This window comes from Nicotiana tabacum, chromosome 9 (genome assembly GCF_000715075.1).
Source record: "Nicotiana tabacum cultivar K326 chromosome 9, ASM71507v2, whole genome shotgun sequence".
NCBI lineage: Eukaryota > Viridiplantae > Streptophyta > Magnoliopsida > Solanales > Solanaceae > Nicotiana > Nicotiana tabacum.
Window position 1 is genome coordinate 29555471 of NC_134088.1, and position 21450 is coordinate 29576920.

A 21450-nucleotide genomic window follows, 5' to 3' on the forward strand; every position below is an offset into this window, starting at 1 on the left:
CTGACTTCACTTACAAGCTCGGTCCCCTTAATCTCTTAAGGGCAGCACGGTGCACAAAGCATCCCACATTCCTGCAAGATCCGGGGAAGGATCGCACCTCAAGGGGTGTGATGTAGACAGCCTACACTAATGCAAGCATTAGCGACTGCTTCCACGGCTCGAGCCTGTGACCTAGAGGTCACACGGACCCCTTAATCTCTAAATCTACTAAAAAAAAAGTCCTTTCTCCTGTTTTGTATAAGGTAATATCCTTCTATAATGATCAATTTGGAGATAACTGGGTAATTTACATAAATAAGATTATGATACAAGGTGTATCTTAAAAAAAAAATTGATTCCTCTGAGTCCGGTTGCCGTTATGTCCTGCTTTGCACATGTATTTACGAAGTAACTCACTGCAGGTATAGATACTGAAGCGGCTTTACCTAGCCCAGCTTGAATGAAACTAAGCATCATCATCAGTTGAAAGTAAAAGAATAATGGATGAATAACTGAGCATTGGATACTGGTTGGCGTCGAGAAAATGAGAATACTGTTTGGCCGCTGTCTCTCTCCCCGGAAGGTCATCTGTGAGGAAGTCATATGGTGCTGGTTTTCCAGTGTCGACCAAAGGCTGCCACCTATAACCAGGCCTATCTGGAAGTGTAATTGTTACAGGCAAATGGCTGGCATTAAAGGCGACATATAATTCTCCTTTCACTTTGTCGACCTGCATTTTGATTCAAGCGTATATATCAATCAGTAGATACAGTAGCGAAGGTACTAAAATATGTGTGAGTCTCTGATTAGGCATGTGAAATATGATCATAATCTATTAGAGGTCTCCCATGATCACAAGACAATGTTTTTACAATTATACTCCTCCCGTTAAGAAATATTGGCAATTTATGGTTTCTGACAGTTAAGTTAATAGGGAATAATGAATAAATTCATCACTTGAACCTAATATTTAGATGAGTATAAGTTCTATGCACTGACAGTGTAAAGAAGATTTACACCATTAGGTGACTTAAAAGACAACTAATAGTAACTATTTATACAAACCTTAATTGGTAAACTTAAAAAATGGAAAGCAATCTGATATAACAGCTGAAAATAGACTGACAGTGTAAAAAACTATTTACACTGAAAGTGCATATAACTCATACTCTATTTAGGTATGCAAAAACTAAATAAATATACTATTTTATGAAAAAACTTTTATCTTAAAGTATGAAAAATATGTTTAGGAAAACCTTAAAAAAGTATTAGTGAAGGTGACTCGCGAAAAGTGAAAGGTGACAATACTTGAGATACCAGGAATAAGTCTGACACTGAGGTTCCTTACAGAAGTTGGGTAAGGAGTCACAGTTAAGTCATGATACCACTAAATACTTAAACGAAAATTACTGGAATACCAGTGTAAACGCAACAAATCGACTTGTTTCAGACCAATCTGGTGTTCCAGGAGCATGACCATGCCATTGCAGCCTCTCTGCTGTAGGGAAACCATCTAATCCCAGTGATTCGCATTCGCTGCAAGCGCAAACAACAGTTAATAGCTTAGAAAGTACCGGAAACTGAAAGAAAGGGGAAGAAAAAAGAGGCTAGATTCTTACTGGCGGAATTTGGTCACAAGGCAGCAAAATCTGAAAAACTCCGATGAAGATTCATCCTTCTTATCCCATCGGAAGTAGTTAATCTATAGAAAGGGCTTGCAATTAGTGAACCTATGTATTGACCTACATCTGGGAATAGTAGTACTTTAAATGGTAGTACACAGTTACATAATTATCATGGCAATATGTGTTGTTGTTTCCTCCTTTAGTGTGACCATACTCGTCGCCCATATATATCATGGGAACGCCCTGAAGAACCACAAATGGAAAAACATTAATTATAAGAAGAAAATATATATCAAAGAAATGATTATCTGATTGAGTAGGAACAACCATTTCGAAAAGAAGAAATGCACGAACTTCTAGGCAAAATGAAGTAGCTACACAAATCATAAGATTAAACTATATTGTTGAGTTATATTATCCCACATTAGGTATAATAGAAAGCCCTTCAGATGGGTACATAAAGGTCTAGGAATTATCCTTGCCTTGAATTTTGGTTGGACGCTCAAAGCCTTTCACATGGTATTAGAGCCAAATTTTACTAAACCATCTCACTTGTAAATCCGAACTCAAGTCCATACATGAAACTCCAAAGTAGGATCCCACGTGTAGGAGATGTCGAGTTATATAATGTCAGACATTGAGTAAAGAATCGGGTCAAAAGCGGTATATACTGTCTTGTGGCACTCCTTACCTTATGATCTTAGGTTGGATGATCAGATTTCATAATACAAAATTGATGAGAAGCAGGCAAAAGACAATCCAATCTCCTATTATATCAACATGTTGGTGCTTTTACCTGTTACTTTCTATTGAATAACATCAAAAGCGGAGAATTGAACTTACTTGGGAAACCATAAGGCAGAGGAAGAAATTTCGCATTTGTCTTTTCCTCAATTTCTTCACTGAGATACTTGCAAACTCTCCTTCCTACAACGAAGAAGTAGCTTGTTATAAATGAAAACAAAAAATCCCAAGTTATCATGGTAAGGTACTGCACAGGCCTTCATATCCACATTGAAAAACTTTGGAAGCACCCATAACACTAAATTGACCGGCCTCAATATTATCTGAATTTCCTCGGTGCCATACTCAAACAAGAAGCTAGCCATGCTGGAACATCTCATTATCAGAAGCGTAACAGAATCCTCTTCACGTAAACCTTAAGATCAAGTCTCAGTTGGGAAGTTGAGCACCATCTTAACTATAATAAACCTAGTATGCTGATTTACTTCATTGGTTGAAGTAACTAAAAGAAATTTTAACAAGGAATCAGCAACTAGAAAGCTATGAAATAACACTCATTTTCTTTTCACACCAAGTTAGTACCCAGATTACCAATTTTTGCTGCATTCACAGAAACACCATTCCGTGTATGATATATTATTAAGTGATGCTACTCTTTACTAATTTAAGGAGGATGTTAGTACTACGCAAAACAGAAAGAACGACTAGCGCTATTAATTACAACACTCAAGATGGTACATGCAGAGATCACACATGAAGTAACGAACATAGAGACGGTATGAAGTACCGTGAAAGCTCATCATAAAAAATCAATTACAACATCTAAACAATTAATCGCAAGACTGAGCACAAGGAAAATGCAGATACTTCCAAATGCACTAATACACGGATGCGAATGCTACGATATTGGACATTATTCAGTATCAATCTCAGAGCAAAAGAAAGGAAAATATAGCATTTGAACTTTTAAGACAATCTGCTTTTATACAGTGTGACGCCAACCACCAAGACAGCTTCAATAAGTGAAAAGATTCAAAAGATTTCAATAAGTGAAAAGATTCAAAAGATATATAGACTCGTGCATAGAGATTTACCTCACCACAATTCCAACTATTATTGTGATTCTCGCCGTCTTTGTTGTCCTCTCCATTTGCCAAATTGTGTTTATCATTATATGTCACCAAATCAGCCAAAGTAAAACCATCATGGGCACACACAAAATTTATACTGTTCCATGGATTTCTTCCTCCCTCCTAATTGAACACCAAAGAATGCAAATAGCTCAAATAGCACCATACCTATAAGGTAAAAGAACTCTAAAGTAGTATACCTGGTATAGATTTGGGCTTCCACAAAGGCATTCAGCAAGAGCCCCAGAAAACCCATCTGTGCCTTTGATGAACTGCCGTACTATGTCACGGTACTGAAACCAAATAAAAACATAAGAGAGCTGGTTGGGATTTCTTTTTCTTGTTTTTATATGTTTGAAAGGAAAAAGTTGGTTAGCAACAGGCCAAGAGGAAATATCAGAAAAGGAGTGCAACCAATTTATACACAGCGAACAATGTTCTAAATGACATCAATAGAAAAATAAAGTCCCAACTGAGTAGTAGCACCTAGGGATCTGATCCTATTTAAAGTTTAGTGCATTTCCAGCTGACTAACAAGGACCTACAGAGATACCCCGTTATACAAATAAACATTTCAAGCAGATCTTCCCATAAATAAAACAAATCCAACTCGGTTAGGGTGAATCTCAATTTGCTCCCCGAAATTTTCGCAAGATGTTTAGCTACTGAAGTTAGTCGTGTGCTCACAGAGTCAGAGAATAGAGGACAAGCAATTTAAATTGACGAATTTAAGAGCATTTGGATATCCATTGATTTCAAGGAAACTACTTCAGTTAATTACACGTCAATTTCCAAACACTTAGTAATTTTCTAAAAGATTATTGAAGTACTAAATAAACACTGCAGGGGATAGCATAGGTCATAGTCAATATGCTTCCCTGAACTTAAAGATAGCCTAGATTAGACATGTGTCTAGAACAAAGGATGTGAACCTAAAGAGTTGCATACTTGAGTGCCCGAATTACATTTGACAAGCCCCGAGCTCCATAGTTGATCAGCTCAAAATAACACACAACATGCAACGGCTTGGTAATGGGTATAAGCTGTTACTATTTTAGTCAAGCATTATAAGTGTAACTACGGGTGGTTGTTTATAGGCCAGTCATCTGACCACCCTAACCACTTCTGCGACTGTGAGGTCTCCAGGAAAAACCTGTATCAAATTCTAATGGTGAGAAAACTAGAAAGAAAATGCAAGCTCAATCATTTGAAAATTTGCATCTCGTGATGGTTCCAGTATGTGATTACCATGTTTTCATTTGCATTGATACCTAGGTTAATAAACCTACGATAAAGATCATATATGAATCTATTCCCCCTTGGCTAGAATTGCTTAAATTTATAATCTTACGACTAAAGTATAAAACTATATTGGCCTTCAGCTTCAGGTCTCTTTTGCAATCATACTGGCTAGGAAGAACCATAAAAGAACACACAGTGATTTTGTGTTAGGTATTGCAAGAGGGATCATCAGTTATTTGATATATTTGCCTCAGAAACTAATGCATGCCGATTTCAAGGCCTTGGTGAAATTGTTTTTTTTTTTTATGGAGTAAACAAGGCCTTGGTGAATTCAGTAGAGCTTTCAACCTGGTCAAGAAAAGGTTAGATCTGTTTTACATACATTAGAGCACTAGCTAATTCACATGAATGTCGAAGCCTCAAAACGTCCAAGCAGTCACCAACACTAACAGTTATAAGCATGAGTAGCCCACTACAGGATTTCGATTCTTTTATCTATGTTCTTTCTTGTCTAAACTTTCCTCAGGAAGAAAAAACCTATCATATGATCTTTCTGCTGACCTTGAATCTAGGGGAGACAGAAGTTCAGACTGACGTCCTAACGAATATATGGACAAAGAAATTGAAAAAGAATTACGACAAAGTGAAATATCAATTGTTTAATGTTGCCTTTTCAGGATTATGCTCATTGGTAAGGAAAAGCATGTCCTAAAGCCTTGATGACGAGACTGAAGAGTCCGCTAAGCGAGGCGAAGAGCTCAACATATTTTGTTGCCTCCCTTCAGGGCTTAAAAGTGCGCCTTTGAAAATACTGTTTTAACCTTAATGAAATTATTTATAGCCAGACAAATTTCTACGGCTTATTTTAGACCACAAATTTCATAAGTCTTTCTTTCATTCTTAAACTCCGTGTCTAATCAAACACCATCACATAAATTGGGATGGAGGGAGTATAATATTCCAGCTCATGAGACAGGAAGCCAAAAAGAAACAGCTGAAACTCTACTTACTATGCATGAAACCTTTACTAATAAAATGAAATGACTCTATTACTTTAGTTCTCTTTCCAGTTGTCTGCGTTCTCATATCCTCAAACTACGAACAACCTGAAATGAAGATAGTCATCGCCAAAAAATGTCTCCAAACTGACCTTTCCATTCCACTCCGACCAGATACCCCAGTGCGGAAACGTGCCAACTTGGTAAAGGCCTCCACAATCCCACGCTTCAGCTATAAGCTGTTATAAAGAGGAAACTTTAGGCATTTTATCACCCAAAGAAAAGGAACATGCCAAAATTCAGGTGGCAAAAGTTGCAAAAGTAAAAAGATAACAAGTAAAATTAGGCACATTATCTCTTCGAAGGAAAAATTGAAGCTGATAACACCATAAATGTACAGATCATCAGAAGAAAGTCGAAGCCAGTTCGAGATAGCATTTGCTGTCCTTAAATGCTGCCATGGCGGTAACATACTAGTCCTCCTAAAGGAAAGTGGAAATTAACTTATTTTCTCAAAAGGAACACATAGGGAAACTTAAGTACCTTTACTCCACGAAGTATTGGATCATTGCTAATCATATCAATCAATGGTGGACTTGTGAGAGGAGTGCCTGTGGTGATCACGTCAACATCAGTTGAATTTCCATAGACATTTACAGCATCCCACAAGCTGAAAATTCAAAGAGAAAAAAACTTACTTTTCACCAACATTTCAACAAGGACAAGAAATACGAGGCTATGCAGAAATACCTGCTACTTCTTGTAAGGATAGAAGCAAGATCAAAGCGGAAGCCATCTACGTGCATTTCAGTAACCCAATATCTGTCAAGAGAGCAAAGTATACCTTTTCTATTATAATCAACATAGGACATTTCATGGTCAGAGCAGAAAATATGCAACTCATATGCAGGATATAGACTGTAAAGGAACCCCCATTCATTAAAGAAACGGAAATCTGAGCCTTTAAATAGCAGAGAAGTTCATCTACCTACTCAGGTCTCTGACATATTGTCAGAGTTGAAACCTCAAATATGTTAACTAAATCTATGATATGTATTTTGGCTACCCCTGAAGTCTTCTTTTCAGTCCTTAAACCAGTGTTATCAAAGGCGAAAAGCGCAAAAAAACTTTAAGATCTATTGAGGCTTTAAGAAATTAAAAAATATTTACGATAAAGTAAAATATCAATTGTTTAGTGTCGCCTTTTCAGGATTACGCTCATTAGAAAGGAAAAGTATGCCTTAAAGCCTTGATGACAACACCGAAGCGCCCGCTAAGCTAGGGGAAGCGCTCAACATGTTTTGAGCCTCGCCTCAGGGCTTAAGCGCGCTCTAAGCTCACCTTTGACAACACAGCAGGTGGCTTTTGCACTTGCTTTTCCAAAATAGGTTGTAATACATGTTATCATCTTCACAGACCAACAACAACTAGAAAGTACGCTGGCATCCCGCAGATGACATGATGAAACTAGCTTACCTCAAGCAATCCACTATAAACTGTCGTACAATGGGATGATTACAGTTGAAGGTGTTTCCACATCCTGAGTAGTTGTAGAATTCTCCCTGCAAAGCCATGAGATGTATATTTATCTTGGAGTCAGAGAGTTAAAGTCCAAGGTTTAATATGATAATTCTAAATTACTTCAAAAAATAAAACTTCCTTCTTAACGAAGTGAACTTTGAAGTAAGAACATTTTTACTAATGTTTAAATTATAGATTGTTTTTTTCCTAATACAACTTTGTTGACACACCAGATCTTTTGCAGATACATATTCTCTACCAATCGAAAAACAATGACCCCGGAATGAGTATAGCAAGAAAATATACACGACTCAGCATCTTGTGAGTCCCTATTCTTCATAGAAAAGCACCAACCAAGAAAGAAGCCACACAACATCACAAAATTCCAAGCAACCAAATATTAAAGCTATTCTGGTACGACTTTCTTTAGCAGCCATTACACAAGCTTTTATATTTAAGTTCACCCATTGGGCAGCAGTTTATGGCACTAGACAAAGTCTCTCCATTTTAGTGCTTCAACCAGGATGACAGGATTGAAAGGCATGACTCATTGCTGACGAAGTTGCTGCTCGTTGCACCATACTTACCGTCACTAAAGTGCTTACCGCCATAAAATGAAGCCTCACAACTTAACAATTTCATTTGTTATGACTTTGATGAAATGAGGGATATAGAGAACATAATAAGCTTAAGGTGGAGAATACCACATTGCAGCGTTTAATTATTTTCTTTTATTACTTAAGTAAAAACAATTGCAGGGTTAATTATCTTAGAATAGCAAAAAGTATATTTCCATGATTCGAAAGAACTAATCAATTTATAACAGTGGAGCAACTTCACAATAACAAATTTTAGAGAAAGCAAATGATTCCATATATGGAACTTAAAATAGACTATAGACTCTTTTTTTCCCTTTCAAAAACTGAGCTAAAAAACTAACACCAACAATAGAGACGTGCATGGATTAGTAGTGACACTCATACCTTAGGAGCTAGCATATAAAACACACTGTTGTCAACGCCTCTAAATGATACAATGGGACCATTTTCATTTCCTTCAGCAGTGTGATTGAAAACAACATCCATGATAACCTGCCAATGAACAATCAGAAGAGAATATACCAAATTTTGGAGAACAAACCCATAGTTTTCTCCAGTAATTAGTCACCTCGATTCCACGTTTATGTGCTTCCTTAACAAGATACTTAAACTCGTTTATTGCCCCGAGGCCACAGTTACTTAGACCAGCAGATGAGTATCTTCCCATTGGAGAAAAGAAATTGACAGTAGAATAGCCCCAAAAGTTAAACCTAAAAAGATAATATCCCATAAGACAAAAATTGACCACAAAGTCGATACTTTCTTGAGATTCCCCTATTTTCATGTAGTTGAAAAAATCTTCAAGAAGTGCAGTGCTCGGATTAACACATTAATTTACGGAACAACATGAAAAAAAAATATGTCAAGCCACTGTCAAGGATATATACCACTGACTAAAGGGATATCATTAGCATGTATAGCTACTATCTAGTCATGTACAAGCAGCTTAGAACATAATGAATAAGTTCGGAAGTCAATTATGCCATGTTCAGTCTTATTGTCTAGTTAAGCCTAAAATATCTTCAAATGTAGGTGTGTGAGTGTTATCATCATATGATCTTAGCATCATTGTCACACTACCCATGCATAAAAATCAGGTTCAAATCTCATATATGGGCTCAATGCAAAAGAGACAATCAAATCAACTGTCCCAACTCTTGCATGCAAGAACATTCTGCTGGCAATCATTGCACATTATTCTCAGAGGACTTTCAAAAATATGCTATCTACGCTTCTCATAGAATCTCTCTTCAACTTCTTCCTTTCGCTTGTCTTTTATCTTTCTGAGCATCTAACAGTTTTGGATAGTAAGCATGAAGAGATTCTTTATCAGTCTTCTCTTTGAAATGGGAGATTCGTAATCAGTCTTTATGAGCTAGACTTGTCACATCAGTTATACCCCACTCGGACATCAAGTCAATAATTGGGATTGGGAGCAGCATCAACTAATTTAATTTCAGAATTGCTGTACCACCCTCCCCACCTCCAAAGAAAAAAGAAAAAAGAAAGAATCCTCTCCCCAATCAAAATAGGCAACAACATCAGTTAGTTACATTTAGAATTCCCCACCCCAAAAAGAGAAGGAAAAAATAACCACCTAATGTGTGGGGTTTATCCTAAGAAAAATATTTGTGAAAAAAAATCTAATAAACCTAGAACTGATTTTGCCACAAAGTAGCAATTGAATCCAGTACCAAAACATAGTCACACCGATGCAGGCTTCTGCATGCATAACTTGCGTCATCATAGAGGATATATTCCCCCCCCCCCCAACCCCAAAATTTGTAATTCAGTTGAATTTTTTCTAGGTGTCTGACTTCTTCGGACAAAGGCAAAGTAAATTTGCAGATAGAAAGGCTAAACATGCAAAGTTAGGCAGTAATGTAACACTCTTATTCCAGCATTTTATGAATTTTTTTGATCTCTCAAGCATGACATAAGCTAATTAGAATACCATATTCTTTTGGTCCAGAAACTAGAAATTCCCTCCTGTTTGGAACAGAAATGCAAGAAATTCATCCAAGTGAGAGAGTTATGAGTTTGAAATTCAAATTCTTAATCATTTCCATTTCAAATATTAGATGTGCGATAACATACGTATAGTCTTACATGTTAAAACTTTTCTAATGTTCCTACACCAACAATTTCGAAGTGTGAAAGTAACTCTTTGCAAGAAGTGAAAAGGGAAGTTTACTTGTAGTCACCCAATACAGAGTTATAACTATAGTACTCCAGCTCATTGAATTCATGACAGGGCATTAGCTCTATACAGTTGACACCAAGTTCCTGCAAAAATATCAGGAAATAAACCACTCTTAAACCTCATAACCAGCTGATTCCTTTACTTTCACTTATGCATTAAAAAGGTACCAAGATGACTTATGAATCATGATCCATATCGGTCTAAGACTTAGGCAATTCGGCTTTCAAATTTTGCACAGGATATTTGCCATCTGATCTCACAACTATAATTTTCATACACTAGTTTACTAAAAGAGATAAATTTGGGACAATGGTCCATGACTTAACTATTGATGAAAGCCAAAAACCCTTCCAATGCAATATATGAATGCAGACCCTTACAATAAGATGAAAGAGGAAAAACATTTGCATGAACCTCCTCAAATTTTGCTGTGTCCAAAAGTGGTCTTGACTAACAATGTCGGAAAAGCTAAAACTTACTCCTGAAAAAACGATCATATGCTAACCTTACCGGCTATAACATATACTATTATAACAACTAAGCATTCACCTTCAAGTGATCAAGTTTCTCCACAACACCACGGTAAGTACCAGGAAATTTTGTTCCGCTGGACTCATGATTTGTATACCCACGAACATGCATTTCATAAATTACAACATCTCTCTGTGGAAACTTCAGCGGTAGATCTCCTTCCCAGTCAAACTGAAAATAACAAAGATCAAACAGTAAAACAGACATGTTAAAACAAACAAAACCGTATATTCTCATGTCTCAACTAAGTCGAGGACAGTAATGAAGCCACCCATTATTTTTTCTGTTGGAAAGGCAAACAATGCTTTTTGGTGATTGTGGTCTTTCTAACATGTTACTACCAATTCCATAGTTAGCTGGGAAAAAGTAAAACTAAAACATAAACAGAAAGAACCAGATCATACATATGACTATGCTGAACACTAAGAGACTGCAATTACCTGATCAGCAGCAGAAGGTACCATGCCAGCCATTGGGGGCCAACAATCATCAGCTGGCCCTAATACACCATATTCTCCTCTACTTACTGTAGCCTAGATGGAAATCCAAGAATGACTCAGGCCAGGCCAAAAGAATGTAATAACTAAATGCATGAGTAGAGGTCATTTGTAATAAGAAAGCATAATCTGAATAAGAAATAACAAACTTATATTAACAGAAAAAATTTCTTACTTTATAGTTATCTGACCTTGGCATAAGGATCCAAAACTATCTGAGAAGAGTCAAAGAAATGTCCTTCTTCAGGAGAGAATTTTCCATCAAACTTGTAGCCATAAAGCATATTCTCGAAATCTCCCTTAAGGAACACATGCCAGACATCTCCAGTTTTATTAGCCAGAGGATCCAGGAAAATTTGAACGGTCACTCTCTTCTGCAAGAGTTAATAAGAGGTGAAAAACTGAAACTACAAACAAGCCAGATGTGCTATGGCGTATTGAAGGATATAATTTATAAACTTTCTCCTGATATGTTACAGCTAGCCCCATAAGATGTCTTATTGTAAATATTTGAAGATAATCTTTTTAGAGGAATTTACGTTGTAACCCCATCTACATCTCAGAACTACATGGAATAATAACTCATATAACAAGCCTAAAAGAGGAATTTACGTTGTAACCCCATCTACATCTCCGAACAACACGGAATAATAACTCATATAACAAGCCTAAAATGAAAAGGAGGGAAGTTTCCTAAGAAGACCTAAATTTCTCGAAATTAAGCCAGACTTAAATAAGAGTAGAACACAACGGAAGCAAAGGAACAATACAAGTGATACAAACTAGTTAGGATTAAACTAATTATAAGTGTAGGGATAAGTACAAGATTTAGAAATCGCCGAATTTGTCTTCAAAGGAGAATTATTATAGTATTGGAATGAAATGAACCTGAATGGAAAATAATTGATATAGATGATTATAACCGATCCTGATTAACTTGAGATTGAAGAGTTATTGATTGATATAACGCACAATAGCAAAAATGGCATCCCTCTTTTAAGCCAGAGATTGAGCATTTTCATTTAGATGATATAATACATCATGAAACATCAAAATCAGACGGGAAAAAAAGGGAAGTGAACTTTCTGATGGGAATATAAAATACTTTCCTCCAACTTTAATATTCTTTTAATTAATACAATTACCACTATCCTCAATGAGGCACCATCGGAAAAATCCATTGTAAATTAGGACTAAAAATTGTTACAAGAAAAACTGACCTTCAGAAAAAATAGTCAGTTATACTAGGCTTTTTACTTCGGGGAAGCTACAAATATCAGGATAAAATATAGGATACAAATGAAGCACAACTAACAAAAGTACGCAAGGGTGTGGCGGCCAAGAGAACCATGAGGTCTCAAGTTCAAATCGAGCGAAAGCAAAAAGGCTAGGAAGATCTCTTTCCATTTGCTCAAGCATTGGTAGGTAGGTTACCTAGTACTTGTGCTAGCGGGAGGTAACAAGTATCCGGCCGAATAGTCGGGTGCATACAAGCTGGCCCAAACACCACCATCACTTTATATTTTAAAATAAAATAAAAAGAAGAAACGATGTTGACTTTAAATATTAAATTGCTAACATGAAAAAATATTACTTTAATTGAATTTGTATACAGTAGATCATCAGCTACTTGGGCCAAAGGGATGAACCTTAAAAAACATAATTACATTAAAATAAGCTACATTTAAAACTGAAAATTTCTCGAGACAAGAAAAAATAAAGAAAAAATCTCATTAAGGTTAGAATGTGAAGTATAAAGTTAAATTTACTCCATCTGTTCTAGTTTGTGACTATTTTTTTATTAGTTCATTTAAAAAAAGGATACATTTTTATATTTGAAAACAATTTAACTTTGATGATATGTTTAGGGACATGTTTCAAAAGTTTAAAAGTCAGATGAATACTATGGCATATTTATGATCATAAGTTTCAAAAAAAAAAATTATTTCTTACACTAGTGCCGATTGAAACTGTGTAACTTAAATTGGAATGGAGAGAGTAAAAAAGAAATAAAATAATTTTTTTTAGTCGGAGAACTACCTGAGGTAAATCGGAGAGAGTGATCAAGCAAAGAGTAGCAGAAGTGGCATGACTCGAAAAAACGGCGAAATTGACACCGCCGTCTGTTGCAGTAGCGCCAAACGGCAAAGGTTTCCCTGGTAGAACCTCAAAGCGATGTCGTTCTATCATCGGCTTCTCCACCACCACCGCCGTGGCCGCAGTCTCCACCTTAACTCCTCGTCCACTGTCAGCAGCCGCATTTACTACCGCCACTGAAATCCTCGATTTTCTTCCAATACTCACAAAATCTACACTGTTTCTCCTCGAAAAAGGACAGTCTTGGGAATGGAGTTTAGGTTTGTAGGTAGAGATCGAAGGACAATGAAGTAACTTCATTTGAACGATGCAAAATGTGATGTAGAGATATAGAAATGTGTATGTATATTTTGGTTGGAGGATTAGGAGGAAGAAGAGAGAGTGATCTAGAGTCTGTGGCAGTGAGATTGAGAGGAGTGAGTTTGGGAGTTAGCGCATAACTGTCGAGTGAAAGAAAAAAGGGCGCACGTTTCGAAAGGAGTTTTGATCAATGAGAAGTGACAAAAGTGTAGGGCAAAGTGAAAGCGACAGCAACGGCAGGGTTTGAAATTTATTGAGAAAATAACAAAATGGTCCCTTATATTTAAGACTAGGTTAAAAGTAGTCTCTCAAGTATGCACCGAGCAGTTTTAGTTGTTTAGGTTTGCCAAAATCTAACATTTTTGTCTCTATCAAATATTTAATGAAATCTATCTATTAGATTTGATAGGAACAGAGGGAAAAAAATTAAAAAATAACGCGAATTCACATTTAAAGGTATAATTTTTGTATTTTCTGCTATTTTTAGTCTATTTTTAAAGTTTGTTACAGTCTTTTGAGGTGCGATTTTCAGCTATTTTTGATATCTTTTTTGTGTCTACGGTAATTTTTTGTATTGTATTTTCTAGGATTTGATGGAGCTTTCCTTTGTTTAAAACATTAATCTTTTTTACATTTTTCGTCAAATCTAATGAACATAAATTGTTAAATATTTGTCGGAGATCAAAAGTGCTAAGTTTTAGCAAACTTAAAAGGACCAAAAATGCCCGGTGCATACTTAAGAGATTACTTTAAACTTGTCATCAAACATAAGAGATCATATTTTGTCGTTTTAAATGATGCTAGTTAGGGGTGTACATAAGTTTGGTTGTTTTCACATTTTTCAATTACCAAATTAAACTAATTATGTCGAATATTTAAATCATAAATCAAATCAAATCAACAAAGTTAGATCTTTCAATCTCATTTTTTCTCATATTTTTTCGAGTTTTTTTCCAGTTAAATCTTCATAGCATAAAATACATATGTGCTCCAATTTTTTTTATTCCTAGTAAAATACAACTATATATGATATTTTTCAAGAAAAATAACATAAAATATAAATTGAATCATAATATTATACTAAAATATTTAACAATAAAAAATAAAATAATTATGATCTAACAATATTAAGTTATGCTAAATGGGTGAGGATATGCTCCAGTATAATTAGCTCCGGTACTTTTCAATGGGGCTGTGAATGACAACCACACGCTTAAAAGAGCTTTAAAAAGGTAAGATCTTGCTTTATATTATTCCATGATTTAGTCAACATTAAATAAATATTTATTAAACGCTCTAAAACTCATCCAAATGATCACCTCCGTCACTCCTGCCTCCATTGCCGTCAAGAGCACGATGAAAATAAGAAGCAAAATAGAATCTCATTATAGAAAAGCTTTTTAAAAAAATGGAGTTGAAACTTTTGGAAACTGTGCTGACAAAGCAAAGAACAATTAGTGGCAGAAGATGACTGACTTCAATTATCATTTCACTTCCTCGAGACCGGAATAAAAGTGATCGGACTCAAGATACAAAAATAGGTAAAAAAAATATTGATGATATTTTTTTATATAACGTATGTTTTTTATGTGCTATACCTAAACGATATATTGCTCCGTTAAGTATAGTCAAGGCAGATGTACCCTATAAATTTGGGTTCACGTAAACTCACGATCTTTTTGACAAATTAGTTTTTCTATGTATGTAATTTACAGAAATGGTCTAATATTAAATTTAGGAACTCATGTTCTACAAAACTAAGTGGTGCATCGTTTTTCTTCCCCAAGAATAAGGGATCGAATCCTGTTGGACTTTCTCATTCTACTGTTTACTTTCATTTGTTCTCGTCCTATAGTTTTTTATTCCCCCTAATCCCAATTTATGCCAACCTCAATTCCAATTGATATCTCTCAAGTAATTTTCTCTTTACCCAATTTTGAATTGTTAGTATAGTTTCTTAAGAAATATTTTAGTTTATTTTTGTAAGTAATTTACATATAAAGAATTAGTCATATGTTGAAAATTTTTAATATTTTTTGTGCTTCTTTTTGCACTAAATTGTCAAATTTTACATATAAAGAATTTTCTTTTTGAACTAAATTGTCAAATTTTACATATAAAGAATTAGTCAAATTTTAAGGTATTAAATTGTCATTAGCATTTTATTTCCCTCTTTGTTTTGAATTTTGATGGTAAGAACCGAGTTATTTAAGAAGTGTATAAGTTATCTTTTTAAAAGTATATTTAAAATTGATAATAAGTCATAAAATACTAAATGTTCTCACATCAATTGACATTATTGATCAAAAAAATTTTGACACCATTTACAAGTACCACGTTAAAGCCGGTGGTGCACCCATGATCTTAAAATCCTGGATCCGCCTCTGGGTAAAACATGCGCTATGCTTAGTATTTGTTGACCCATAATAATTGATGTGTATAGTGCATGTATTATATGCGCTATATGTACAACGCATATAATACATGCTCTATACATACCAATTGTCATCCCCTCGCATTGGATATTTTCTTACTTAAGGTCGAATATTCGTTTTTCAAAAAATCATTCTGAAAAATTCATTCTTCAGCAGCTTTTGTATCACTTCATATTCATCAAAAAAATTGAATTTTGCTAGAATGTCTGAAGGACGAAAAATTAGGATTGCATTATATTGAGGTGGTAAGTTTGTGGTAGAGAATAACTCGGTACACTATAGTTATTCTCCACAGAGTGTTGTTAAGTTGCCACTCACATTGGAGTACGACAGATTGATATCTTTGATTTGTAAAAGAATGAGCGTGGGTAAACGTTCAGTTAATATTAAGGTAATCGGAAGATAACCTTATTCGCTTACCCGTCAAGGAGTTGCTTGTTATGCCGAGTTTAACATCAAAGATGATGAAACTCTGCAAGATTTTTTTAGGACTCCGGATGAACACCGAGATGTTCTTGTGTTAAAAATATTGAAAATGCACGTCAAGTCTGAAGACGTCAACAATATTAATGTTTCGCAAAATATGGATAACACTCAATCATCTGGTGGTATTTTCGGAGTAGTTTATCCGAACATGTTTCGTATGAAAGAGTCTGGCCAGATCTAAACTTATCTCTACGGACGAATAAGGAGTGAGGGAATAATTTCTCCCCAATGCAGCAGCATAGAAGATTGCCAAGTTTACATAATTCACACGCCGAGTGGTAAATTTTAATTTTTCTTGTTGTAAAATAATCTTTTCTTTTATGTATCATATTCGTACTAACACTTGTATCTTTTAAAATGGTTACCGGTCAAATATAAATTTTGCAAGTTATGAACCAATTAACAATTGGAATATACCTAATTTTGGAGGTTTAGATCATGCTGGTCCATCCACGAGTCATCAACAACTCGATAATGTTCATCATGGGCTATCTACAGATTGTGAATTGTAAGTTAAGAGACAAAGTTAACATATTATGTTGGGATGACTCTGAGAAACTCATTATTTTATTGGTTGTGCAGTAAAAATGAGCAACATGTCGGTCCTGTCCTAACTTTGATGCGCGATAACGATATATTGAATCAGGATATGGCAGATGTACAAAGTAAGGAAGATGACAGTGATTAGGACAATAACGCTGATGAGTCTAAAGATGATACACCTTTTCCTGATGAGAGTAATGATGAGGAATCACACTTCGCAGATGAGAGTGAGAAATGAGAAACTCGATTTGACGAGGGAGCATGATACCACAACTGAGCATTCTCCGTATATGCAGACTCCACCTATCGTTAGACCCACAGTGTACGATTCCCTTGTGCCTTTTCATTCAAGGGAGATTCCCTACCTTGATTACTTGCCCAGTTAGCTGGATGTGGATGCCTTCACAAGGAATCTTGATGACATTCGTACAACAATATAGGATGAATCTAGACCAACAGAGCTTTGTAAGAATATGCTTTTTGCTGACAAGTCGCGCCTTAGTAGGGCGTTGCTAATTTACAGCATAAAAATTGTCATGAGATTGAGGTTATTGAGTCATCTAAGAAAATATATATGGTTGTTTATTGTAGATGGGACCAAGGTTGTAAGTGGATGATGTGTGCGAGAAAGTTGAAAACTAATATGTGGATCGTGTGGAAATACATTGGCAAGCACACTTGTGATATGGACACATTCAATGGGAATCATTTTAACTTGAATGTTGATTTGATTTCCCTTGCCTTGATTTTACACATTGAATCGTCCATAAGGTACAAGGTCAAAGAGTGTATAACATCAGTTGCGCAGGTATATGGGTGTACCATTACCAAAAGAAAGGCATTTCTCGGATGTAAACGTGAGTTTGAGATTGTTTATGGCAATTGGTATAAGTCATTTGCGGCTCTACCGAGGTACATAACTGCTTTGCAACACTTTAACCCCAGGACAATTCTTGAATGGAAGCACGATTGTAGTCCTAGCATACCAGAATACATATTCAGATATATGTTCTAGGCATTTAAACCATCCATTGATAGTTTTGTTCATTGTCAGCCCATAATCTCTATAGACAGCACACATGTATATGAAAAGTATGATATAAAGATGTTGATTGCCATTGCAATAGATGCTAATGGAAGCATATTTCCCCTCGCATTTTCTGTTTGTGTCAATGAAATAAAGAGACTTGTACATGGTTTTTAATCTACTTGAAGGAGAACGTTGTGAGACAGTGTTCATGTATTTGTCTAATATCTGGTCGGTATGGTGGAATTTTAAGTTATGTGAATTCTTTGGATGCATGAAAGGAGCCGTACGCCTACCACCATTACTGTGTTAGGCACTTAAAGGCCAACTTCCAGTGGGCTCATCCAAACAAGAGCTTACATGATTTAATGTGGATGGATGTAACAGACCATCCAGAGTGTAAATTCAGGATGCGAATGGAAATGATTAGGCAGGAAGGCGAATGAGCTTATCGTTGGTTGATGCAACATGAGCTTGATAAGTGGACTTTGCATAAGGATGGTAGCAGAAGATGGGGAATTTTGACTACAAATTAGTTAGAGTCTTTCAACAGGTTGTTGAAGTCTACCCTTGGATTGCATGTCACTACCATGGTGCGGATGTCATTCAAGCAGCTGGCGGAGAGGTTTGTTGAAAGATTTTATAGTGCATCGTCTTTATTGGAAATAGGTTTTCAATTTATGCAATAACCTATGAAACAATTTGAGAAATATAGGAAGCAGGAAAAATGGCATACATATTTGTAATATTGCAACAATCAAAATATTTTTGAAGTTCGCACCAGTTTGCATCAAAAACATGGTAATAATACCTACATCATCAATGAATTAAGGCGATTATGTTCATATGGGAAATGGCCGATTTATCACTTGCCATGCTCATATGCCATGAAGTGCTTTCAATATTCTAGGTTTGCAGTGACGAGGTATGTTGATAAAGTATATAGTGTGTCTGCATACGCAAACACCTATAGTGGCTACTTCCAACTAGTGGGTTCTGAGCATTATTGGCCGCCGAAACCATTTAAAATAGTTTGTAACAAGGATTTCTTGCGTAAAAGGTAAGTGCAAAAAAAGAACGTGGATATGAAACCAAATGGATACTAGTGATACCGTATATACGCGTAAATATAGTATATGTTCCCAAACAGGACACGATCGCCGTAAATGTCCTACAGTCAGTTTGGGAAGCGGTGGCAATTCAGCTCCTGGTGCTAGTTCATTCAATATTGGCAATTTTCAAGCATAAACTTAGTTTTTTGTAGCAGTATATTTAGTAGGAATAAGTGTATGTAATGGTGTGTGCTTGCAATATTAATGAAATAAAATTATATCTCGAATAGCGTTAACTCTAATTGACACTTTGCATTAAAGATTCAATACAATACTTAAGAAAAACTTGAAGAAAAAAATAATTATTTTCATTCGTCATTATCGTTACTGTCGGACATTAATTCATCGTTACTTTCGTCGGTTTCTTTATTATCATTGTCTTCATCTTCTTCATCTCCATCTTGTTCGTATCCGTCCCGACCGAGGGCATCATAATCTAGGCCCCAGTTGACACACATTTCTCATATTTCATCGCTATTATCAATAAGACCACTTACTTGATTTCTATAATAATATGGCACTCTTATGTCCAATGTCAGCGGTAGAAATTTTGGCAGTCCTTCCCACTCACAATTGTTAGGAATACAGGATAATCAAGGTCTTTATGTAATTTTTCATTCTCTAATAAAGCCCAATGTTGATCCTTTATTCCTTGGAGGTAGTTAAGATCATCCAGTGCATGATGAACGGCTAGTGCCTTTTCCATCTCTAAAATCTCCTTCATCAGGTGCCGAATAACTTCTGGTTCATCTTTGTGTATGTTAGTTTGGAATGTTGTAGACAATGCTTGTGGTACAACTAGCCCATGCCAATGATATAATACTTCATAATCATACCTTTTTGAGTATAGGGGAACCCATTGTAGGTTTTCACCTCAAATTTGCGTACCTTCAGGCTTTGTAGAATGCACTTCCCCCTCAATAACGTACCCTGCAATTTTGAGGTCTATATGTATATTGATGGATTTATTTTTCAAGGGATGTAAAACACCATACCACATGTCATCCACCAAATCAGTATAGCAACCTATTGTTTTAAGTAAGGGATCAATTATGTTCTGACGTGTTTCATGTGGATCTTTTGAACTACCTTCACTCTTTTGCCTCTTCTTAAATCAATTATTAATGTAAATATCATTTTTGAAATGGTTGTTTAAATGAATAACTGGAAATTTGGTTCAACTTAAAAAGAACCAAATAGGAGGTAGTTCAATATGACGCATGTGCAATATGCGTTATCTTGTCTTGTTGGCCTGAAAAAACCTATATGAACCAGTACCGTAAAGATTCCACTAATAGTGAACCATGGAGCATGAAAAATATGTGTTATGTGTCTTGTCTTATCGACCTGAAAATCCCTGCACGCAATTAAATGAACACATGATTGTTTTAAGTGTAATATTTATTTTATGTTTTAGATTTCATGTATTATGCTTTTTTCATCGTATTTTAATTTATGTTAATCTGACGTATTTTTTCTGTTCTAGTATTAACCTAATCAATAAGACTAAAGCTAAAAACACATAGCTTATAATATAAAAACTTCAATAATATTAAAAAAAATATTTAATGTCATATATACAAATCAAACTAAATATCAATGTGTCCTACAGTCTGTATGCTTTAGTGCATCGGCTGACCTGAGGCGCATACCATCCCGACCGGCTACGCTATCTGGATCATCCTCATCCCGTCTCCTCTTTATCTAAGAATGCGCTATAACATGATCATTTAGAAGGCTAGCAGGATCAGTAGAGGCCTCCGTTGGGCCAACATTAAGCTACAAAATATTAGCATATTTTAGTATATGATATATCGAATAGTAACATAATAGCTTTAAAAACTAAATTATAGTCAAACTAGTGTCTCAGCTGACTCCTGAATAAGATCCTGCGTGTCCGGCAATCGAGTATCACACGTTGTCGTCTCCGAGATAGGTTATGGAAAAATCTTTAAAAGAAATATAAACAAATTAGATATTACTGACTAATAATTAATGTCAAATAAATTTAAAATAGCGGTAATACAAACAACCTGCATCTGAGTGGGCACACAATGATCTGGGAAAACTCCAAGGTGAACTGGACCATATGAAGGTTGTGCCGTCTGCACCGGCTATGATGTGTCCATCTTTATTCCTGGAGGATCCTTAGCAACCCTCGATGTAGAGACATAACTTAAACGTCTTCCACTATGCACATCTCGCACCGGACGATCCTATGCAACCCTCGATAAGCCTAGAATGCCAGGATAATACTCATCCCAATCAAACGACGGAATAGTGGTGCCCGCGATCAGTAATGGAGTTGTTAGGGTAAATTGTGAAGACCCCGGTGACAGCAATCTGAATGCAAGCATATCATCGCTAGCATCGTGTGCCTC

General features: G+C 35.8%; 1 protein-coding gene across 1 annotated transcript; it reads right to left on the reverse strand.

Annotated features, from left to right (window-relative positions):
* Positions 1 to 231: 231 nt before the first annotated feature.
* Positions 232 to 13639, reverse strand: LOC107778772 (isoamylase 1, chloroplastic). The gene is made up of 18 exons (XM_016599074.2): positions 13110 to 13639; positions 11261 to 11443; positions 11013 to 11105; positions 10591 to 10743; positions 10033 to 10124; positions 8407 to 8548; positions 8223 to 8330; positions 7195 to 7280; positions 6469 to 6540; positions 6262 to 6388; positions 5871 to 5957; positions 3679 to 3771; positions 3443 to 3601; positions 2448 to 2531; positions 1767 to 1847; positions 1599 to 1681; positions 1398 to 1515; positions 232 to 709 (listed from the first exon to the last, which is right to left on the reverse strand). Exons 1-18 carry the CDS (start codon positions 13464 to 13466, stop codon positions 446 to 448), a joined length of 2382 nt encoding a protein of 793 aa, XP_016454560.1. The 5' UTR covers positions 13467 to 13639; the 3' UTR covers positions 232 to 445.
* Positions 13640 to 21450: the final 7811 nt, after the last annotated feature.

What these genes read in the sequence shown, in the direction of transcription:
- LOC107778772 (XM_016599074.2), bottom strand. Translation starts at nt 13,466, where the DNA reads ATGAAGTTACTTCATTGTCCTTCGATCTCTACCTACAAACCTAAACTC. An exon ending in TACCTTCTGCTGCTGATCAG is followed by an intron (nt 10,744 to 11,012) that starts GTAATTGCAGTC and finishes TGTTATTTTCAG; the next exon opens with TTTGACTGGGAAGGAGATCT. An exon ending in CACATAAACGTGGAATCGAG is followed by an intron (nt 8,331 to 8,406) that starts GTGACTAATTAC and finishes GTTCATTGGCAG; the next exon opens with GTTATCATGGATGTTGTTTT.